The sequence below is a fragment of the Eleutherodactylus coqui genome, chromosome 2, assembly GCF_035609145.1.
Source record: "Eleutherodactylus coqui strain aEleCoq1 chromosome 2, aEleCoq1.hap1, whole genome shotgun sequence".
NCBI lineage: Eukaryota > Metazoa > Chordata > Amphibia > Anura > Eleutherodactylidae > Eleutherodactylus > Eleutherodactylus coqui.
Window position 1 is genome coordinate 17948779 of NC_089838.1, and position 24934 is coordinate 17973712.

At 45.9% G+C, this 24934-nt stretch overlaps 1 protein-coding gene across 1 annotated transcript in view; it reads left to right on the forward strand.

Moving 5' to 3' along the window:
- ANKHD1 (ankyrin repeat and KH domain containing 1) overlaps positions 1-12042 on the forward strand; it is a 67964-nt gene extending 55922 nt beyond the window's left edge. The window contains 7 exon segments of the mRNA XM_066590422.1: positions 124-264; positions 344-493; positions 4657-6119; positions 7930-8106; positions 8203-8445; positions 10268-10443; positions 11657-12042. Coding sequence (XP_066446519.1) covers positions 124-264; positions 344-493; positions 4657-6119; positions 7930-8106; positions 8203-8445; positions 10268-10443; positions 11657-11716 — 2410 coding nt within the window. The 3' untranslated portion in view covers positions 11717-12042.
- Positions 12043-24934: the final 12892 nt, after the last annotated feature.

The following is a 24934-nucleotide window of genomic DNA, read 5'->3' on the forward strand; positions in this document are numbered from 1 at the left end:
TGTTTGTTAGTAACAGATTTAATACATTTTGTTACATTTAATGTGCAAATTAATCGGTTTTTTTTTTGGTTTTTTTTTTTAAATCATATTTTGCTTTTTTCTTTAACGTAAAAACCAAAATAGAATTGAACACGATGCAAGTACTAGGTTGCCACCATCCACTTATAAAGCCACTCCACTTACATTGCCGAATCTGAAGCTGAATACATATAGCCCTAAGAGAACACAAAAGAGAGAAGAAGGATGGAAAGAAGTGGTTAGGAGGTTAGTGGCTCGTCAAATAAACACAACTTTCTGGTGTTTTTTGTAGCCTTTAACGAGGCATTGTCCTTTTTTTTTGCAGATCGAAGAAGCTGTCGGTTCCGGCTTCTGTAGTATCTCGAATAATGGGGAGAGGTGGATGTAATATTACTGCTATTCAGGATGTTACCGGCGCCCATATCGATGTGGATAAACAAAAGGATAAGAATGGCGAAAGAATGATCACTATAAGGTATTTGTGGCGGCACCTTACCGTATGTTGTCTGCTTACAAGGCCGAAAACCTGAAGGCAAAGTAGAGAAGAAATGAACTTTACAGAGTTTTAAATCATTATGCAAGTTAATTATTATTAGGATTTCAGTAAATTGAGCAATTTAAAGGTTTAGATCTTAAAATACATCTAAAAAGAGATGAGAAGTAAAGCGATCTCAGACAGGGTTGTTCATCAGATTGGCAAGTGATCTTGGGTAAAGGGAAAGTTACTTAAAGTGACTGACCCGCATTATTGGGCAAGTCACAGTTCTCATGCAATACGAGGGGGAAGAAAGACTTTTCTGAGCTGAAGAGCACGAAAATAGTCCAATGTCTAGTAAAAGGCATGAAAACAATTGGTATTTCACGGAAACTGAAAAGAAATCATTGGACTGTGAAAAGATATGAGTGATTGACAGCACAGGCGAGTGCGATCTGATAAGGCCTAACGAGGAAGGTTTCAGCCAGGCAAATTAATTATATTAAAAGGGGCAGCTGTAAAAATGCCCCCGATGAGCCGCAAACAGGTACAGGGAGATGCTGGTGTCTCCGGATCGTTAAGAACCTCCCAATGCGGGATCGTCCAGAGAGCAATCGTTGTGCAGAAAGCTGTAGTTTGGCGTCTGCAATGACCAAAGAAATGCATGGAGACTAATTTCTCAAACTGTTTTATTCTACACTGGATGGTCCTGATGGGGGGGGGGGGGGGGTAGGGGGTCTGGATGTCTAGTGAACGGCCACCCTGTTCTTACAAGACTGAGACATCAGCAAAGAGCTGGCAGAGAGATGTTTTGGGCTGGAATATTGGGAATTGATAGGTCCCTGAGGGGGTCAAAATGATCTTTGAACTATATGTGGAATTTATAACGAAGCATGTTCTGCCAAGATATAAAAAGAAGAACCGTGCCTCCTCCTCCCTAAATAAAATCCTTCTCATGCAAGAGGATGCACCATCCCATGCTGCAAAAAAAACACTTGCTGCTATGGGCATAAAAGGAAATAAAATCCTGGTTTTGCCCCCCACCCCTCCTGACCTCAATCCTTCGGAGAACCAATGGAGCATATTTAGAAGGAAGCTATAAGAGTGGACCTCAAAACGTCAGGTCTGGTCGGCAATACTGGCATCCGCTATTGAAATACAAGCGGAAACTATGCCTGGACAAGGTCAATGAATAAGAGTCCTATCTAAGAAGGGCTTGTATGTGTGGAGATAGATAGCGGGAAATAGAAACTTTGATTTCAAGGCTTTTTTTTTTTTACTTTTTTTGTTTATGCAGCAAATAGATTTTTATGTTGAAAATGATATTAACCCCTTCATGACACGGCCTATTTTGGGCTTAAGGACGCAACAATTTTTGGCGGATTTCTTCTCCGTTTATCAAAAGCCATAACTTTTTTATTTTTCCGTGGACGCGGCCGTATGAGGGCTTGTTTTTTGCGTGGCGAACTGTCGTTTCTATCGATGCCAATTTTGGGTACATAGACTATATTGTAAAATTTTTTTATTTTTTTTTAATGATAGAGAGAGAAAACGCATCAATTCTGCCATAGTTTTAAAATTTTTTTTTACACCGTTAATCATGCAGCATAAATGAGACTTTCCATTTTTTCTGCGGGTCGGTACGGTTACAACGATACCAAAATTCTAACATTTTTTTAGGTTTTCCCACTTTTCTGCAATAAAAACCCTTTTTTTTTTTGGAAATCTTTTTTCTATTCTAAATTGCTGCATTCAAAGTCCCGTAACTTTTTTATTTTTTGATGTACAGAGCTCTATGAGGGCTTATTTTTTGCGAGACGAGCTGTAGATTTTATTGGTACCATTTTGGCGTACATACGGCTTTTTTGATCACTTTTATTGCGTTTTTAGTGAGGCAAAATGCTAAAAATGAGCATTTTGCCTCAGTTTTTTTAGCTTTTTTTTAGCGTTTTTTCCGTGCACAGTCAAAAGCATGTGCAACTTATTGTACGCATCGTTACGGACGTGACAATACCAAATATGTGGGGTTTTATTTTTTTTTTACCTTTTTTTATGCTAATCTGAGAAAAAGCATAAATGGTTTTTTTACTCTTTTTTTTTTTTTTTTTACATTTTTTTAAATTCATTTTTTAAATCTTTCTTTTTTTTACACTGTTTGTGTCCCTCAGAGGGACTTTAACCACTGCCCTGATGATCGCTGTCATAAGGCATGGCAGAGCTACTGCTCTCCCATGCCTTATCGCTCATACAGCGATCTCAGGCATAGGCAATACAGGACGCCAGTGTCTGGCGTCCTGTTGCCATGGTGACAGGCCTGGCTCTCGCGATGACATCGCGAGTTCCGGCCGGAGACACAGAGGGAGCCGCGCACCCTCTGTGAACTCTTTCCCTGCCGTGATCTACTTAGATCGCGGCAGGGAAGGGGTTAACAGTGGCGGGCGCATCTCCGATGTTCCCCCGCTGTTGCAGCGAGACGCCGGCTGTGACTGACAGCCGGCTCCCGCTGCGGGATAGCGCTGGATCATATGTGATCCCGCACTATCTCCAGGACGTAAGTTTACGCCCTGTTGCGGGAAGTACCCCGCTCCCAGGACGTAAACTTACGCCCTGCAGCGGGAATGGGTTAATGTTATGTCTTCAAAAACTGAACTCAGCACAATTATTTGGAACATTGTATTTATTTAAAAATATTATAAGTCATTGCGTCAATAGTAGAGATGAGCGAGTATACTCGCTAAGGGCAATTGCTCGAGTGAGCATTACCCTTAGCGAGTACCTGCCCGCTCGGGAGCAAAGATTTGGCTGCCGGTGGTGGGGGAGAGCAGGGAGGAACGAAGGGGAGATCTCTCTCTCTCCCTCTTCCCCCTGCTGACTGCCACAACTCACCTGTCACCCGCGCCGGCAGCCGAACCTTCTCTGCCCAGCGGGGAGATACTCGCTAAGGACAATGCTCGATCAATTGTCCTTAGCGAGTACTCGCTCATCTCTAGTCATTAGTACTTCCACTTTTATAACCTCTACGTTGCAGTGAAACTTTAGAAAGAAACCCTTGCACATAAAGTCTGTTTTGGAAAAGCAAACATGGCGTGTGCAGAATAATTTCCAGTAGATAAGGATTGCCTCGTTTGTTTAGGGCCCGGTCCTACTTGGTGATGCAGGTCGATGCAGCTTGCTAATGCATTAGGTATTCCCTAGCTACAGGTTGTTTAATGACGGCACAGTTTGCAGCTAGTGAACCCTTCACTCTTTAGCCGGCTGCGCGGACCTGCATCACCACCGGGGTTCTTCATCACAATTCCCTGTAGCCAAAAGACTGTAGAAAATGTATTCTGGATAAAGTTTCTAAACTAAATATAAAACAAATATGCAAATATTCTCGGCTATTTTGTCGTTAATAACTTTTTATAATGCCTGGTTTATCTTTTAGTTTGTGTTTCACAGTTAATACAATGTACTCTCTGCTATACTATAAGTCCTAGGTAAAGTTAATAAAGCTGGAATGAAGTCCTCTTATTTCATACTTTGATGAAAGGAACGCTGGGAATTCTATAGAATATCTGGTCATTCTGTTCAATGCCTTAGTTTCACACATTGCCTGTAACATGGCTAGATCCTGCTGCTTCAGGCTATAAATGCGGCACTGAGATGGTAAAGGCCCCCAGGGCTGCCATGGATTTCTGCTTACTAAGCCATGCCTGCGGCACAGCTTTTAATGGAATGTCTTCAAAAATACAATATACTGCATTACTGAAGTATTGCAGTACATTGTGTAAGCGATCAAATGATCGCTTTTTCATTTCCTTTGTGGTATAAAAAAAACATAACTTTTTTTTTTTAAATTACAAAATATCACAATTTCCACTCGTGGACGGGGAAAAGTGACTTCTATACCCCGTCTATGGGCAGTATTTGCTGCAGAATCCGGAGGCGGATGCCCATTCCGCATCCCACAATGCAAATCCGCCTGTGTGCATTGGGCCTTAGGGGTAGAGTTTGTGCAGAAAATGTCGACATTGGATTCAGCTGTGTGAACAGACCCTTAAACCGCATTCATATGCACTGGAAAAATATCCATAGTGGGACACTGGCTTACAGTGGATGTGTTTTTAACTTGTCTCTGTATGATATTCTGATTCTCACTTTCCCATTTGCTTCGCCATCAGGGGCGGTACGGAATCTACAAGATACGTGGTACAACTGATTAATGCCTTGGTTCAAGATCCCGCGAAAGAACTTGAAGACTTGATACCGAAGGGACACATTCGTACTCCCAAGACTCTAATAAATTCATCATCGGGAGCCGGCATTGTGTCTTCCAACAAAAGCCCTTCCTTTGTAACTGGCACCACCACTTCATCGATGACTCGAGTTTTGACTGCTTTTCAGTCTTCCAAACAGACCAAAAACTTCCAGGAAATTGTGCACCCCTCTTTGCATGGAACGCACCCTATGTCTACTAGCCAGCCACAGTTTGCGCTCTTAACAGCCCAACCAATGCAACCAGTCCGACACACTGCCTTACCAGTGACCCAGCTTGGAGGTTCCTTCAGACCATCTTCCTGCACATGGGGACCTTTTCCTGTGAGATCAAGTAGTAAAAATATGTCTCCAAAGCATATCTTGCAAGAAACCGATCACACGGCTAAGAACAATGCATCCTTATTCAGCAGTTCAATCTCTACCTCAAAGCTAGCCGAGAATTCTCAACAGTCAAGCATGGCCAACAGTCCGTCATCCATCAGTAAACAACTCTTCACTTGCAAGTTAAAGGCGGGCAGTGGGCTGTTTGTGTCCTCGGATCCCACAAGTCGGTGTACTACAGTTTCTTCCTTGTCATCGGCAACCATAAGTAATGCGCTCGCCACCGGTGCAAACGAGGGCCACGCGGAACACTACTCGTCTACGAAAGGGTTTTCGGCAATACAGAGAACGATGCGTCCATTAGATCAATCGGCGGACATTCGCTCGGCATCTGGGATGAATTGGCCCGATAATTCCTCGTTTATCGGGGACCAAATATCATTTTGTCCACCGACACACAAAACTATAAAGGAAGAGACTTTTTCATGTACGGCAGAAAGAAACGAACCAAAAGCTGCAGTTAATATGAACGAAACTTCTGGAGAGCCTGACGGTAATTGCCGAGTTCCTCCGCACATGCCTCATACTAACCAATATGCATTGCATAGGATGCAGTATAGAAACCCATTAAACTCAATGATGCCTACAAAACAACTGCCGCCGCAGGATGAACACGCGCTCTTTGTTACAGACTCGCAGTCCAGTAGTATTCAAGGCTCACTCCAGCAAACCAATATACAGTCTACCCTTTCGACGCCGCCGATTAACAATTCTCAAGTACACTTGAATTTGGCCAGCAAACAGTTGCCGCAGTCACTCGGACCCGCAGTTCTCAATCACTTTTCTGGTCACCTGAACCAGGTACCGGGCGGTCAAGCTTGGGGAGGATGTCATTCGTCTGCAGAAACGGCTAATCAGTTCCTAAGCGAAGAAGCACCTGGACCAGATAACCTGCTCGGACACGTGGAAAACTTTCATTCTTTAATCGTGTCTAATCCACCAGGTTTCAGATCGTCATCGCTGGGACGCTCATCCGGATCGGCAGGTAATAAGATTTTATAACTGCTGGTATTAAGGAAGAACACACTAGTCATGTTAGGTGACAGTTGCATGAAAGCTGCATGTACCCGGCTTCCTTGAAAATAAGACCTACCCCCCAAAAAAGCCCTAGCATGATTTTTGAGGATGCTTGCAATATCAGCCCTACTCCAAAAATAAGCCCTAAATGACAGTTAATTTAAAAAGTCAATTTAAATAGTGTTCAGGCAGTTATACATGAAATGGGTAAAATCTCTTGGAGCAAAAATTAATATAAGACCATGGCGTTTTTTTTTTCTTGTGGAAACGGGGTACTTGTGAGTCTTGCCGTATTTCTGTACTGTTGCCATAGGGCACCATTGTATAAGGAAATCGCAGAGTGTCCTATAGGAAATCACAGCAGATGTATATCTGCTTGATGAATGTCTGAAGGCCACTCTTCTGGCATCCATCGGGTCTATTGACCCATTCAGTGTATGCTTCTGTAGAATTTAATAGCACATGCACTGAGCGTACAGACTAAATGCACTGAAAGCTTACAGAATATCACGAATAAACGCGCCCCACAGGCCAAAATATATAGCTGCAGCCACAAAGGTTTTTTTTTTTTTTTTTTTAGAAATTCACAGAAAAGTCTACCATGTTCTTTGATTAAAATTCCAATTTTATTAGTAATCAAATTTTGTATAAAAAAAACAAAAACCTGCACCCTATAATGTCCCAAACTGTAATAGATGAACAAGCGGAGCGGAGTGGAGATCCCTGATGAGCCCTTTGAACTTAACGGTGAAATGTGTTTGAATAAAGTAGTCTGTATTGTTTTGTCAAGAGGGGTTTTTGTAGAGTTTTTTTTTTTTTTTTTTTTGGATCAGATCTCTGGGTTTTTAATACCCCCCCCCCCCCCCCCCCTCTTATCCCTTCCCTATTTTTTAATTGGGGAAAGAGGTCAGGTTCCAGTGTAGGAGTCAACTTTTTTTTCGGGGTGGTTACTCTGTATCTAAATATTACAGTTTGGAACTTCATAGGATGGGGATTATGCTAATAAGACTGAACGCGTTGTCTAATGCAGCAGTTTAGGGTCTTCCATGTCTGAGGCGATACTGCCAATTAGATGATTAGAAACTCCTAATATAATTGCGTGTTTATCATAATGCCAATATATTTTTGTCATGTTAGTGTAAGGTGGAACATCACCTTTGATATTGACTATGTAGTCAGCAAGAGTAAAATCAGTATCCTTGGGGTATACAAGGAAAAAGCCTTTGAAAATTAGGTTAACCCTTTGCAATCCAATTTTGGATTCAGGGTTTCCTAGGGAGTTTTCTCCTTCTGCGATTATACAATGCGCTACCTGCTGGCTAGAGCCAGTACTGCGGTATTGGACATGCTGGAGAGGCCCCCGACAACAGAGCGGCCAGTAATACACAATAAGAATACCCTGCCGGATGTCTTTCGACATCGGAAGCTGTACAGCCTTCAATCAGAATGTCTTTAGACGTCAGACAGTGGGTTGAAAAGGGTTAAACAGTTTCTAGTATGTGCCGTTGAGAGAAAAAAAAAATCATGTTCTACCCAAACTGTCAATATGTAGCTTTTGGTAGATATGTACTTTTTGAAGGTAATGGGGATGGGTTTAGGGACTTAGCGTCTCACTAAAGCTCTTACCAGATGTGTTTCCAACAACTCTCCTAGTTGGTGGAGGTCAGCGAAGACCAGGAGAAGAGAACGAGCTCGCTCTTGATTGTCTAGCCGGTTAGTTGATGATTGTTCAGCATCTTGCTATGAACGTGGTGTGAGTTTGTCTTTTCTCTTTATAGCGCCACCCTTTGACGGCTCCGACAACTGTTTGTTGTCCATGTCTGCGTCGGCCATGACCAGCTTTGAAACCAATCTCTATCCAAGTCAGATATTTTTGCAAGGACCTAATGTTTGCCCTCCTAGTTTTAGTAGACAACACTTTTCACCACATCCTTGGACTAATTCTTCAAATCCATGTATGTATGAATTACTTCAATTCCATGAGCTCTGAGCACATTTCTGCTTCTTCTTTTAGTATACGCATTGCCATATCTCGCTGCTTTATATTTCAGGTCAGCCTCTTTGCCCGCCAGCTCTGTCTGGTTCAACCTCCCCTCTGCCGTCAGCATCTGATATTCAGTTATCGGTCCCAATGCAGCAAGTCAACTTTACAAATGATCGCAAAATACCGCCTCCTATTGGAACAGAGAGACTAGCGCGAATTCGACAGAGCGGCTCTTGTACGTCTGGTAACACCTATTCACCACCTGTTGGACAAAATGGCATATGGTCGTTTGGAGTTAATAGTGGACCAGGTAGGGAGCACGGACTATTACAAAGGGATTCAAGTTCACCTTGTTAGTTAGGTGACTGCGTTACTGGCTATTAATGACTGCAGTAAAGGAAGCCGTTGCTCCGGGACCCGCAGAAAAATGGCGCATGCTGCGATTCCTTCCTGTGCGTGCGACCCACACGCCAGGAAGAAAATCACATCCGCATGCTTTTACTTGCCGCACAGATGCTAATGCATCCCTATGGGTGGCAAGAGGTGCGGCTCTTTATAATTGAAATCTGCATGTGGACGTTGGACCTTTAACTATCAACAGAGCTCTGTGAGGGCATAGTTTTTGTGTGACAAGCTGTAGTTTTTTATTGGTACCATTTTTGGGATAATAACGCCATTTTGATCAAATTTATTGTGTTTTTTTGCTTTTAAACAATGGAAAAGAAAATACCCTTTTTTTTTTTTTTTTTACACTTATGTCCCTATAGGGCTCTTGAATCTGCAATCCTGTGATTGCTGATACATCGCAGTACTTCTGTACTGTAATGCATTGTCGCTGTTGATGGCGAACACAGGCCATTGCCGACGCCATGTCAAACTATTGGCCCTCCACTTACCGGTGGGAGGCCGGCTGTCAGTCACAGCACCATTGCAGATGGTGTGGCCTCCGCTTGTAAGCCTGTGCCATCCATAAGCGTAAATGTATGCCCTAGGCTAAGAACTGCTTCCCAGCTGGGGTGTGCATTTATGTCCTGGGGTGAGAAGGGGTTAACAAACCACCATTTCTCGGCGGCTGCCTAAAGTTCTCACTGCAGATCTTGTGAACTCGATGCATGAATTGATATTGGACAAACTCAATGAAGATTAAAGGGGTTGTCTCACGCCGAAACGTTTTTTTTTTTTTTATTCAATAGGCCCCCCGTTCGGCGCGAGACAAACCCAAGGGATGGGTTAAAAAAAAAAAAAGTTTCTTACTTACCCGAATCCCCGCGCTGCGGCGACTTCTTTCTTCCTTTACCAAGATGGCTGCCGGGATCTTCACCCACGATGCACCGCGGGTCTTCTCCCATGGTGCACCGTGGGCTCTGTGCGGTCCATTGCCCGATTCCAGCCTCCTGATTGGCTGGAATCGGCACACGTGACGGGGCGGAGCTACGAGGACCAGCTCTCCGGCATGAGCGGCCCCATTCACCAGGGAGAAGACCGGACTGCGCAAGCGCGTCTAAAAACGCCAGAAGACAGCGAATTTAGACGGATCCATGGCGACGGGGACGCTAGCAACGGAGCAGGTAAGTGAATAACTTCTGTATGGCTCATAATTAATGCACGATGTATATTACAAAGTGCATTAATATGGCCATACAGAAGTGCTGAACCCCACTTGATTTCACGAGACAACCCCTTTAAGCTTTGCTTCTCTCATGCCAGCGTGATCAGTCATTACCTGACCTACCAGAAGATAGTTTTAGAAGCCGCGTAAGGCTTTGGAAAAACTTGGGCAAAGAAAGTTGACTGTCTTGCTTGGACCTTTTTTGTCACCACTTGGTAGTCATCCACTTGCCTACTGGCTGCACTTGTATGGGACTTGGTTAAACTTGGAACAGTTTTTTTCTGTTTTGTGTCATTTCTGCACCAGCGATGTAGAGCAAAAGACTTTTACTCATAGAACGTTGTGCTCTTATTTTTTTTTCCCCCCACTTGTTCCTTTCCCTACCCCCATTCCCAAGTAGTAGCATCTACAGAAATTATTAGCAGCCGTTTATCATGATGTTGTACAGTAGATTGCCAAGTACAGAATTGTTGAAATGTTACGTTAATTTAATTTTAATTTTTTGTTTTTTTTGAACATGAAGATGGGTTTTCAGAGTGGTCTCAGCCAGTCATGAATTCTCACGTTTTCCATCAACCTCAACCAGACAACGCTGTGTTTTCACAGCACCAATATATGGAAAGAGATGAGCCTGGTGTGTTACATCCCACCAGTGGGTTCCATCGGCCAACTTCAAGCACTGTTATTGACTTTTCCAAAGTAAGTGGTTTTTTTGTAAGTTGTCCTATTGAAAAATTGGACGTAAGTCATATTAGTTTATATACTGTGTATTACTATGGAAATAGAAAGGAATCCATGAAGAGTATGCTGAGGGGGGAATATATTTTGCCTGTATAAGTAGCTATAAATCTTAAAATAGGCAAGTTTCTAGAATGAATATGGCGTGCACTTGATTGTGGAATGGGGAATAGGGACATACTGAGATAACTGACCGGTATATAAAAGTTAGGAAGTCCACGGAATACAGGATCCAGTCTCTTAATACCCCTTATTGAGGGACTGCTTATTTTAACCTCCTTCCATGCTGCTATGGGCTGGAAGCGTTCTCTTGGGTTCCAAGAAGGCTTGAATTAAATGGAAGAAAATTAATGTAGAGAATTAATTCCTTGTGGTAGAGAAAAAAGGCGTTCTCTTCATGAAAAGAAGTTCAATCCACGTTTTTGTTTATTTCTTAAATAAGTTCTATGTCCCTTGTGGTTCTGAATAACCGACAACTGATCAATAACCCTAACCAGAGTAGGGGCGAATGTTATTCCTGGTTCAGGTAGCCGTCTCAAGGTTGACTCAGCCTTCCAATCTTCCTGGAGGGTAATAAATAAATTACCTGAAAGCCCTGTGGAATAAGTTGGTTCCAAGCAGACTGCCCACTTTATGTGGGGACCTGTTTGTATAGCGCCAAGTTCAGCCAATGGACTTGCATTGTTCTGGTTAGGATTCAAACTTTTCGCGCTCAATAATAGACATCCTGTAAAGTCCAGATTTTATATCTACAGCCCACAAAGACCTATATAATATGTAGAACTACAACAAGTTCACAGCACACAGATGTGTTTAGGCTTTGTTTGTTTTTTCACTTGTCTGAAAACTTGCAAAATGGACTGAACCGGTTTTTGGTACAAGCTCCTCCATTATATTGCCAAGAAAGGGTAGAACGACCAATAGGGCCCACTTGTAATGCGTCCTGGAACACAGCTGACTTTTCTGTAGGGGTCCTTTTAGGCTGTGATGATGTCATTGTAAGGGTTATTCCCTCCCTTTTTAAAAGCAGATAACCATTAAAACCGTAGCCGTAATGCGTGCTTTCTACCGGGGTGCATCTATCTTCGTTTCGAGATTATTGTACAACAAGGACATGTAATTCTGTATAAAAGTCAACTGAATTATTTTTTTTTTTCTCTCCTTGGACTCTTAGGCCTTACCAGGAACGTGGACGTCACCGTTTGGAACTGCTCATCTAAAATATGTTAATTGAAATGGCGGCTATACAATTTGAGATTTAGATTGGGATGTCCAGAAGAATTTTATGTTTTCTCAGTTACGGTTATTTGTTTCCTTAAATTCCACTTCTGTTGGGAGGTTATCTACTTAATAGTTAAAGCACATTTCAGCTTTGCTCTTCTCTGGTTTAAATCGTCACCTCATACAGTCCTATTGGTTATAATAAATAGTAGCTGTATGCCTCCCACTTTTATCTACACAGGCTATACTGACTTACAGTGGAATTTACGTTCTTGTTATGTACCTCTTGTTAAAATGACCATTCATCCCAAATATTTAATAAAACATTTCTTCATACTGTGTGTTTGGAATTATTACAGAGTGAACTATTAAAACTAATGGAATACACATAATTACGTAGTTATATAGTACCAACTCTGACAGACCTCATCCAGCCATGCGGTCTACACACTCTAGACCCTGTATTTAAAAACAAACGCTCCCATTGAGTTTTATTGTGACCTTAGAAATGGACTCAAGTCCCAAGAAAGGAAGCTGGGGGCCTTAGAAAGAGGCTCTGCAGACAGTGATCATTGGCTCACTATAATCCATGAGCTTACACAACTGCTGAAAGCCAAGGGCTAGAAGATGCCAAAAACTTTGTGTTGGGTGTCTGTGAAGTTGGAAGCAGTAGCATTAGTGATGAAGCCTGTAGGATGAACTGGCGTCTGGGGGAAAATGCTACTTTAATATACCTGCCTGAGTGGGAGCGAAGAATGTAGAAAGCCCCTCCTACCTGAGTGGGAGCGAAGAATGTAGAAAGCCCCTCCTATCTCCGGTAAGCACGTTTTTGGAAGGTGGCCTCTAAGCAAGACATGGCTGTCTCCTCAAATGGTAGGCCATGGAGCATGACGAATGGAGGCTTGCAGTTTTTAAGGTTGGCCAAAGAGTCAGTCCAGAGCAGGAGGGGGAAAATAGCTCTTATGAGGATTTTTGAGTGAACCCATGCTAGACAGTCACAATTGAAATCAGAAAATCAATTGTGGGTACAGAGATTTGCATGAACAAATACCACCAGGTCAGACTGCAAATGTATATTAAAGTACAACATATAAAAACTAACACAATTTATCCACATACATATGGCAATAAGGTAAAAAGCTATTTTCTGTGACTGCAACCATGAAAGACCACATCCCATCCAGACAGGAAAGAGGAACCTCCTAGATTTCTTTAAGCCGAGAACACTCTTCACCTCCTTAGTTACAGTTTCCTGTCCATGAGCTTGGGGAAAGGATTCCTGGGATTCCTCCAGATCTCCATGGTAGGCGAATGCAGGGTTTCTCACGTCCAAAATCACCTGGGGATCACCTGACGCACCGCCAGGATAAAGAACCTCAGCAGTGATCTCTTAGCTTGTGCCTGGGAGCATGGAAAGGAGTGCCAGCTCCAGAGTCAGCCGGACCTGGTCTCTGCACACCCAGGAATAAAGGGCAGGGCACCAACCTCCCTCCACAAAGGAAAAATCAGCAGGACCACCAGATGTGGATAAAGGTACCTCTCTCCACCAGGCATCTCCAGCAGGTGTCCGGATACTGGGGGGAAGATTTTGGCCAGCCTCTCCGAGGTCCTGTACCATCTCGTCAATATTTTATAATTCAGCTCCTGTAATCGACCAGAGATGTTTTATTTTGTGTCCAAATAAATTTTTTTTTTTCCACGACTCCTCAGAGGGCAAGCCACCCAGCTCCCTTTCCCACTCTCTCTCCACAGCTCTCTCCCTGTCTCTAGTATCCTTCCCCATCAGGAACCTATATAAATCTGATATTTTACCTTGGGATGCGGGGTTATTAATATGAAGATTCTCAAAGGATGTTAGGGGAACTTCAGCTCAACAAGCCCCTCCGTTGGATCTGATATAATTGCATAGTTGGAGGTATTGGAACCACACCCCAGAGGGGAGTCTTCCTGTTCTGCAAATTTCTCTTAGCGTCTTAAGTCACCCTTCAACTATCATGTCTTGTGCCCTGGGAAGCGTACCAGCTTGACCCGTCACCAACATGGTCACCACTGCTGCTCCCCTGTAGAATGTTAACAGCTCAGCGTTTCCCACTAATGGTGTCATTGGACCCAGTCTGATGATCAGCCCTGCCTTAGTGGCCGGACCTATCCAGGCTGAGAGTACATTTTCAATAAAGGGGAATAGACCTAGATTTCAGTGTCCATCCCCTTCCCCCGCAGTATCCATGGGAAGCCTGCCCCTCTGTTGGGAACCGAAACCTGTTCCATTGCTACCCACATCTTTTGTGGTTCCCTGTGCATCAAGTCTTAATACCCGCGTTCATTTTAACAGTACTGATCCTACCAAACCAGGAGAGGGGCAGAGTCCGCCATTTGTCGAAATCCCTTTCAAGCCTCGCCAGAAGTGGCTTATTATTCTGGAAGAGGTCCTCTAAATACTTAGGCATAGTGATCACTTCAATTTAATCCCCTCCTTCCATTTAGAGAAAAAAGCCAATTTCATGGCCGCCTCCTCATTGAAAGGGGTGTTGATATTCAAGCTCTCCGACTTGCTAAGGTGTTAACCATAAAGTTTGAAAGCTGCCCAAATGTCTGAAACTCCTCTAATATGTTGAGTAGCGCAATTCTGGGATTAGATAGATAAATCAACAGGTCATCGGTATAGAGAGCTATTTTTTGCTCTCAGTCCGCCAAGCGCACACCCTTGATGGTGTTTGCCCTTAGACCATTCACTAGGGTCTCCATTATGAGGATATATAGAAAGGGAGAGAGGGGACAGCCCTGCCTCGTGCCATTCCGAATTTGGATCTGATGTGACAATTGGCCGTTAACCTGTACCCAAGCAGAGGGAAGATGTCCAACTTTAGGGCATTAACCCTGTCAAACCAAGTTAATGGCAACTGACTCCGCAAGCTGTAAGAATAGATTCAAAAATACTAAGAAGGCTGTATTTTAATTCGAACACCCAATATAGATCTAAAGAGATGAATCCCTAGATATTTAATTGATATCTTCCTCCATTTACAGGGTAATGACTGGGAGACCTACTGTGGGGAAGCTAAGGGACAACTTGTGTTCCATGTCTATCTTCAGTCCCATGATAGTTATTTTTCTGAAGGGCGTTAACTAATGATTCCATGAGCTCCGTATCACTGTTTCCCCTCGTCATCCTGACAGCATACACATGGAGGATGTCCACTGGACCCCTGTTGGGACAGGAAGCGGAAAAACATACAAAAGGCACCTCCCGCCACTGGCTCACCAGTGTCTTCCTGTCCCTACAGGACAGTCCAAGCGGAAGCCTCCAGGTGTATGCTGGAGGCAGGGAAAAAAGAAGAAAGAAGATTCCTATGCAGCCTGTCCGCCCGTGGTGGGACGACTCTCTGGTCGGGCTGGCAGAGCTTGCGCGGGTGAGACCCTACGTGGGGACCCTCACCCGCAGGATCTCAAAGACCAGCACCACGTTCCCTGCGGGGAACCCTTCCCCAGCGCGCTGCCCAGTGGGGTTGTCGCACTGGGAAGATACAGCCCGGTACCTGCAGGGCTTGGAAGCCGCCCTCCGGACATCAGGCGCCCGCTCCGGACATCAGGACCCGGGCTCCGTTACCCTGGCTTCCAGAGATCCTCTGTCAGCAGAGCGGCTGAGCAGGTATGCCAGCGAGGGGGGTGGGGAGAGCGCGCGGCGCGGGCCCACTGTCGCGCTCGATCGGACATCTATGCACCCTCCTCAGAGTGTATCCCCCGGGTCCGGTGCGGCGGCATGACGTCAGCACGACCGCGTCACGGGGGGGCGGGGCCTCGAGGGAAAAGGCGCCAAATTTGAAAATCCAAAAAAAAAAAAAGGAGAAAAGCAGGATATTCCCCCCATGTCTTCGGTCTGCACCTAAGTAAAGATGTGGGCCAGAGAAGACACGGAGAGCAGCCTGCTGGTGAGTAAACCTCCGGGGGCTCACACCAGGGGTAAGGAAGGGATCAGGTGCTGGAAAACCCCCCCTCTTTCTGCTGTCTCCTTCTCTTAGGACAGAGAAGCACAAAAGGGCAGAGAGGCCAAGAAGCGCGTGCGCAAGTGCCCAGTCTGCCTGCGGCGACTGGACGAGGGACACACCAAACCCTTATGCGCAGACTGCACAGAGAAAGTGGTCCGTGAGGAAGGCCCCTCGGGGATATCGGACATCCGAGCTATGATCCGCAAGGAGATCGAGGCCTCTCTCTCGTCTCTTTCCGTTCCGCCCCCCACGAAAACGGTAAGGCGGTCACGGTTAAAAGAATCAGACTCTGAGGAAGGGTTCTTAGAAGATTCCCCCTCAGAATCCATACCGCCCATGGAAGACACGAGGAAGTACTTCTTCGCATCGGCGGATCTGGGGCAGCTACTAACAGCGGTCCGTCACACCATGCAGGTGGAGGAACAGACGCCGCAGCAGCCATCCCTCCAGGATACCCTGTTCCGGGGACTCATACCGCAGCCCAAACCATCATTCCCGGTCAATGATATCCTAAAACAGCTTATCTTGACCGAGTGGAAACAGGCAGAACACAAGTTTTTTCTGTCTAAGGAGTTTAAAGATCGTATGGTCTTCACCCCGCAAGACATTGAGTTCCTGGACACCGTCCCGAAAGTGGATTTGGCGGTCGCCAGGGTCTCAAAGAAGGCTGCCCTCCCCTTTGAGGACATCTCCCAATTGCGGGACCCACTGGATTCACGAGTGGATTCGGCAATGAAGAGGGCCTGGGAGTCGGCGGCCCTCACCATGAAAACCAACATTACGGCCACGTCGGTAGCGAGATCCATGACGGTCTGGTTAGACCAACTCCAGGCCCTGGTCTCGCAAAGGGGTTCGAGGGAAGATATCTCCAACTGCCTTCCCCTCCTCCAACAGGCCACCGGCTTCCTGGCGGACGCCTCGATGGAGTCAGTAAGGTTCGGGGCCCGTTCGGCGGCACTTTTGAACACAGCCAGGAGGGCCGTCTGGGTAAAAGCCTGGACAGGGGACAATGCCTCAAAGAACAGGCTTTGCTCCTTGCCCTTTCAAGGACATTGCATCTTCGGACCTTCCCTGGATACACTCCTGGAGAAGGCTTCAGACAAAAGTCAGGGGCTACCAGCAGAGAGACCCGTCAAGCGGCCTTCCTCCTCCTACCCTCCCCCCTTTGTTCCCCCGAGAACATACAGGGGGAAGGGGAAAACCGGACGCTGGTCTTACCCCAAAGGCGGAAAGGGTGAGAATCCGCCCATCGGGATCCGGCAGGTGGGGGGCAGACTTAGGGGGTTTGCCAATAGATGGAGCGAAATAACCTCTAATCCCTGGGTCCTACGCCTGGTCTCAGAGGGCTATAGAATTGAGTTTTCCGCCCCCCCCCCCTCCCCGGAGGTTCGTGGTTACCCCCTGCCAGTCACCCGCGTCTGCCCGGGCCCTCCAGTCGGGGGTACGGGACCTACTATCCCTGGGGGCCATTATCCCGGTTCCCGCAGAAGAACGGTTCAGAGGGTGCTACTCCCCCTTGTTTCTTATTAAGAAGCCTAACGGGGCCTACAGAGTTATAATCAACCTGAAATACCTGAATAAATCTATAACATACCGAAGATTTAAAATGGAATCAGTAAGATCAGCGATCCCCCTAAACACACCAGATAGCGTCATGGCCACGGTGGACTTAAAAGACGCCTATTATCATATTCCCATACACTCAGACTCCCAACAGTTTCTTCGATTCGCCCTGGTGATAGAAGGGTCAGTCTCGCATTACCAATTCACATGCCTGCCGTTCGGGATTTCCTCCGCACCTCGGGTGTTCTCCAAACTAGTATTGGAGATGGTAGCAGCACTAAGGACGGACAAAGTACTAATTGTCCCATACCTCGCCGATTTCCTGCTTATAGCAGGATCACCCTCGGAACTCCAGCACCGGGTCAACCTCACCCTCCACCTGTTCGAGTCGCTAGGTTGGATCATTAACTTCGACAAATCCAGTCTTCAGCCCGAACAAAGGAAAAAGTTCCTGGGGGTTATCCTGGACTCACACCACCAGTGCTCTTCCCTCCCGCTAGAAAAGCAAAAAACGATCCAAGACGAAAGCCGGGCACTTTCGTTAGCCTCCCAAGTCTCCCTTAGGAGAGGCATGAGGGTCCTCGGTCTCATGCCAGCCTGTATTGGAGTAGTCCCGTGGGCCCAGTTACATGGTAGAACTCTCCAGGACTTTATCCTGAGCAACTGGGACAAATCACCAGCTTCCCTGGATCAGGAAGTCACCCTCACTCATAAAGTAAGGTCCTCCTTGGGGTGGTGGACGTCTATCTCCAACCTCGCCAGGTCCACAAGTTGGGACCCGGCATCCCCAGCATCCATCTTCACTGACGCGAGCGCAACTGGCTAGGGGGCCCACTTAGGCTGTCACTATGTCCAGGGGGGCTGGAACCAGAAAGAGGCCACTCAATCCTCCAATTACAAGGAGCTTTGCGCGGTCTGGAGGGCCATCCGTGACCTCGAGACAGAGATCGTGGGTAGACCCATTAAGATATTTTCGGATAACATAACAACTGTGTCCCTCATTCGCCACCAGGGATCCACGCGGAACCCCCGACTACAAGACCTGGCGGCGAAAGTGCTCGGGTGGATAGAGCAGCGGATGCCTTCCGTTTCAGCGTTCCACATAAGGGGCCCAGAGAATGCCATGGCAGACTACCTCAGCCGCAGGAGGATAGACCCTGGGGAGTGGGCACTACATCCAGAGGCATTCCAATTGATTACAGAAAGATGGGGGACTCCAAAGGTGGACTTGTTTGCCTCTCGGGAGAACAACAAGTGTCCCCGGTTCTTTTCCAGGGGGGCAGACGGGGGCTCCCTGGGAATAGACGCACTATCCCAAGCATGGGAATGGGACCTGACATACACCTTTCCACCTATCCCCCTGATCCCTCGGGTTCTAAAGAAGATCCAGGGGTCCCCGGGCTCCGTTATCCTGGTGGCCCCGTTCTGGCCCAAGAGACCTTGGTTCCCGCTCCTGGCCGCTCTATCAACACAGGAGCCCCTACATCTGCCGTGGAGAGACGACCTCCTAGAACAGGGTCCCCTGATTTGCCCAAAAGCCCGACAGTTCAGACTAGCGGCCTGGAAGCTGTGCGGGTAAAATACCTGAACCAGGGCCTATCAGGGAGGGTGACCACGACCTTATGTGAGAGTCTCAAAGAGTCCACCAGGAACATATACACCAGGGTGTGGGACACCTTCTCTAGGTGGTTGGGGCACAGTATTCACGACCTCCAACAACCAGACATTAATAAGATTCTAGAGTTCCTTCAGGATGGACTGGACATGGGCCTAAAACCTGGTACCCTTAAGGTCCAGGTGGCCGCCCTAGGAGCCTTCTTTGACTTCCCGTTAGGCGACCATAGGCTAGTCAAAAAATACCTTAAAGGAGCAGTCAGACTTCACCCCTTTATAAGAAGAACCATGCCCCCATGGGACCTGAATCTTGTTTTACAGGCCCTTTGCGCACACCCCTTCGAGCCCCTGGAAGAACTCTCAGTTAAGACCCTCTCATATAAGGTTGCCTTCCTAGTGGCCATTACATCCGCCAGGCGGATTGGGAAATCCAAGCCCTCTCTATAAAAACCCCATATATGACCATCTTCCCGGACAAGATAGAGTTTAGGCCCGACCCTTCTTTCAACCGAAAGTCCTCACGGACTTTCACAGAGAGCAAAGAATAGTACTTCTCTCCTTCTGCCAGGAACCCCGGAACACTACGGAACAGAGGTTCCATAACCTAGACGTGAGACGAGCAGTTCTGAAGTACTTAGAGGTCTCACATACCTTTAGGAAATCTAATAACCTCTTCATTCAATTTCAGGGTCCACGCAGAGGAGGGGCCGCTACTAAGGACTCCCTAGCGCGGTGGGTCAGGAGGGCCGTAGAAGAGGCATACAGATCCCAAGGGATCCCACTCCCGGGCGAAGTTAGAGCCCATTCTACTAGGGCGGTCGCCTGTTCCTGGGCGGAGAGAGCCCAGGCGACAACCGACCAGATTTGCAGAGCCGCCACATGGTCAAGCACCCATACCTTTGTAAAACACTATCGTCTGGATGTGGGGGCCAGCCGGGACACGGCCTTTGGGCGGAAAGTTCTGCAAGCAGTGGTCCCTCCCTAAAGCCCTTGGTTGTTGGTATTCCTCCATGTGTATGCTGTCAGGATGACGAGGGGAAGACAGGAATTAGGTTTACCTGTTAATTCCTTTTCTGAAGTCATCCTGACAGCATAGGGGCTTTTCCCTCCCCTTCAGTTATCCTTCTCTACGTGAAGTAACGTATTGTACTATGGTTTCGGTATTAAAAATGAGTGATTAAGCAAAGCCGGGTCACTGTAGTTATTTGGTACACACTGGTGAGCCGGTGGCGGGAGGTGCCTTTTGTATGTTTTTCCGCTTCCTGTCCCAACAGGGGTCCAGTGGACATCCTCCATGTGTATGCTGTCAGGATGACTTCAGAAAAGGAATTAACAGGTAAACCTAATTCCTGTCTTTGTGTGAATGCATATGCCTGCGCATGACAGTGTATCCATGTCCTGTTTATGGGAAGTCGGCTGTCCATTTCTTATTTGCTTGGTAGAGATTCAAGATGGGCCTTCCAGTCGGTGGTGGTGGTCCACCACCACTGTAGCGCAGGAGTAGGTGCCATAGATGGTGAGGGCGTGAAGGATTTCAGGCCTCCAACTACCTCATCTACAGGTGAGGAAGTGCTGCCCACAGCAGTTGCTATCCAGCCATTGGAGCTGTGTGGTGAGGAACAAAGAGAGGCAGTTCTGCTGGGTTTCTGTCACTGAGGTCTGCAGAACAGCATTTTGGAGATGCTCCAGTTCTCAATATGCTCTAGATGTAAACAGTTATCAGCTGGAATCTTTTTGGGTACCTTACCAGAACAATTACTCCTTACTTCTTTTTCAAATCTAGTGAGGCAGAAAGACCTGCATCAAGAAATTCAAAACCTGTTGGAAAAGAAAGCTCTTGTTCCAGTTCTCTAGGATCAAGTTGACAAAGGTTTATACCCCCACCTTTTTTTTTCTTTTCTTTTTATTAAAAAAAAAAACAAATGGAAATTTTCAGCCTATTAGATATCTGTGAGGTCTACGCAGTTTCATAGTATACAAAACATTCAATGTGGAAACAGTAAAAAAAAAAAAAAAAAAAATTTGTTTTACGGCCCAGATAATAGACCTAAGCGATGCTTATTTACCCATTTTTCCAACAGACCAGAAGCTTTTACACGTAGCAATGATGTTAAAGGCCTGTCCTCAACATTTCCAGTTTGCAGCCCCCACCTTTGAATTGTATTAGTACCTTATCTGGACGATCTCTTGACTAAAGGAGTTTCACAGAAAGAGGTCAGCAGACAGGTTCAGCAAGTCCAGAATCTCCAAATGAGACCTTACCTTGGGTCAAATCACTATTTTTGGGAATCCAATTAAATTCTCTGTCAAAAACACTTCCTTTCAAAAAAAACAAACTGTTCAAGGAAAAAACCTTCCGTAATGATAGCATAATTGGTCTCCATTGTGCAAGCTATGCGTCTTACATCGATCTTGCTTCTGTGTTCCTGCAGTCATGTGGGCACAGGCCAAATATCGAAATGGAACAAAACACAATACTCCCTAAATTTAAAAAAAACAAAACATCTTGGTACAAGCCTCAGCCAAGTGGTCCCTAAAAGGGTGGTTAAGAAAGGAAAATATTCTTTACGGGGTTCTGTGTTCTTTTCCTAATCCTGTGGTTATAAGTACAAACAGCAGCAAAATAAATGGGGAGCTCACTCAGAAGGCAGAATGATACATGGCTTGTGAAGACCAAGGATGCAAAAACCACCCTCAAACTCCAAGGCTCTGAAAGTGGGCGTCCTAAATCAAAATGTGAAAACATTATCGCACAATGCAACTGTACCTCAACAAGTTAGGGTGTACAAAAACACAAAGTAGCAGATTTTTTTAAGCAGGAACACCTTAAAAAAGGAGAATGGTGTCTCAATCACCAAATCTTTTACAGTTCGTTCAAAAATGGGGAATCTCAATAGTAGTTCTTTTTGCAACAAGACAAAATATGGAAGTAGAGAACTTTGATTTACTTTACCTTCAGGACAGACCAACAGCTCTGGAAGTATTTTTCCAAACTTGGACAGTAGGGCTTCTGTATGCTTTTCTCCATTCGCCCTAATTCTAAGAGTAGTAATAAACACAGTAGTAGACCAAGCGGAAGTTATACTAATTTCACAGTTCTGGCGCAAGAACGGTTTGTATCACCTTCTGTTAAATTATTGGAAATGTTCCCTTCAAGATGACCTTCATCCAGAAAGCAGGAGCCTACACCTGACAACTTGGAGATTGAGGCAAATGGCTTGTCAGATGCGGTAGTATTTATTATGCAGTAAGAACTGAAAGAGAAAAGAACTTCTGCGCTCAGAGTGCCCAGACGTGAAACCGCACCAAAGTAAGGCCGCGCATTGACCAAGTGGCTGAAGATGGATGGTTAACCAGGACTGATAAATAAATGGTGAAAACTTGATGAATATGTAAATAGTGGTTTATTAGATAGAGACAACACGTTTTGGAGCCTGTGTGCTCCTTTCTCAAGCACAATTCAGCATGAACCAATAACACTGTATTATGTAGTAAGAAACTGGTTACATAATAAATGTATAACCGTATCTGGAAGGCTTTTTTTGTCTTTTTCAGGGGAACAATTAAGTCAGGATCTATCAGACCAAACCAGAGTAACTGCAATTTTAAACTTTCTCCAGTTCATTGAAGATCCAGGTTGCTGATATTAGGATGATCTGCCAACTTCTGATCAAGCAAAGAGCTTAGGGTTTAGACTTTTTTTTTTTTTTTTTTTTTTTAAAGCCTAAGTGTGACTAGCCACTTGCGGGTTTTTTTTCTGCTGCGAATTTGCTGCTATTTTTTCTTCCAATTGTCAATGAAACTTTCTAATGTTAAAAACGCAAAATTGCGTCGCAGTTTTAACATTAGGAAGTCCCATTGACAATTGGAAGAAAAAAATAGCAGCAAATTCGCAGCAGAAAATAAACGCTAGTGAGTAGTCACCCTAAGGCCTCATGTCCACCAGTGGATTTTTGCTGTGGGATCTGGAGCAGGCATTGAAAACCCAAGCCCATGAAACTCAAAGACAGTATTACACATGAAGAAATCGATGCCCAAACATGGCATAGTTTTCACCCCGCCCAGGACCTCAGCCCACACTTCTGCTCAAGTCACAGTGTATTTGTGCCAGATAGATAAAACACCGCAATGGGAAGTCTTTGTGCACCCACAGCATAGGAGAGCCCATGCCACCCAAAGCCAGTATTACATATGAAGAAATCAGAGTGCCCAAACATGGCAGAGTTTCACCCCGCCCAGGACCTCGGCCCACACTTCTGCCCAAGTCATTCAGTGTATTTTTGCCAGATAGCTAAAACACCGCAATGGGAAGTCTTTGTGCACCCACGGCATAGGCGAGCCTATGAAAATCAAAGACAGTATTACACATGAAGAAATCAGAGTACCCAAACATGGCAGAGTTTCACCCCGCCCAGGACCTTGGCCCACACTTCTGCCCAAGTCATTCAGTATATTTGTGCCAGATACATAAAACACCTCAATGGGGAGTCTTTGTGCACCCACAGCATAGGTGGGCCCATGAAACCGAAAGACAGTACTACACATGAAGAAATCAGAGTGCCCAAACATGGCAGAGTTTCACCCCGCACAGGACGCAAATCTTTCAGTAGCAAGTGTATAGGTGGACCCCTGAAACATTTCTGTAGCAAGAGTATAGGCGGACCCCTGAAACATATCTGTAGCAAGAGTATAGGCGAATCCCTCAAACCTTTCAGTAGCAAGAGTATGGGCGGACCCCGGAAACATTTCTGTAGCAAGAATATAGGTGGACCCCACAAAACTTTCAGTAGCAAGTGTATAGGCAGAGCCCTCAAACATATCTGTAGCAAGTGTATAGGCGGACCCCTAAAACATTTCTGTTGCAAGAGTATCGGCGAACTCCTCAAACATTGGTGTACCAAGAGTATAGGCGAACGTCTGAAAAAATTTGTTTGCCAAGAGTATAGGCAAAGGCCGGAAAAATTATTTGCTAAGAGTACAGGCGAGGACCTGAAAAATTAGTGTACCAAGAGTACAAGTGTACCTATGAAAAAGTGCTTAACCCCGAGGACAGGTGAAACTCAAACATTTTTTTAAAGATACAGCTCGTTGCTTAATTTGTAACAGAGCTTGGAGGCAGCCCTCCGAAAACATTGGTTTTAACAGAGACTTTTGGCCCACAGAAAAATTGGCAGTTCAGCGTGATGACATGCTGTTTGAGAAAGAGGAGGAGGAGGGTTAATATCCGAGAGGGATACACCAAGCTACTTCTCCCCTTTTTTAGGGTGATAGATGATGCATATTTCTTCTGTTGCAGCTAAAAGAATCTTTAGGATCCGCTGCTTTCCACCGGTGGAGAAGTCTGGGGAAATACAGCCTTTGTTCATATTTATGAGTGTAAGCATGTCGGCGCTGGCAGTTGACAGGCAGGTACGCTTATCGTGATGATCCCCCCAGCTGCATTAAACACCCTCTGACAAGACGCTAGCGGCAGGGCAGGCCAGCACCTCCAGGGCGTACAGCGCAAGTTCGTGCCATGTGTCCAGCTTTGACACCCAATAGTTAGTTGTCTGGAGCAGAGGCATCATGTAGGACTGTGGTACGATCGGCTATGTACTCCCTTACCATCTTTTTACAGTGCTCCCTCCGACTCAGCCTTGACTGGGGAGTGCTGACAGAGTCTTGCTGGGGAGCTATAAAACTGTCAAAGGCCTTGGAGAGCCTTGGCCATCATATGCCTGCGCATGGTGGTGAGGCTGGTAGTGGTGGCGCCCCAGCTGATCTTGGTGCAGCACAGGTTGCACACCACTGTTCGGTCGTCTGCGCTCTCACTAAACATCCACACCTTTGAACACCTAGCCCTCTGCACGGAGGCTTGCTGCAAAGGGGGCGCTTTGGGAAACAGTTGGGAATTCTTTGCTCTGGCCCTGCCTCTCCCCCTGGCAACCCTACTGCCTCTTCCAATTTGTCCTGCTGCTACACTTGCCTCCACCTCTGAAGCCCTGTCTTCAGTAGACTTAGCAAGGCAGGTGCAGTCAGTCACCTCATCATCCAGCAGCTCTTCCTCCAAGCACTCCTCCCTCTGACTT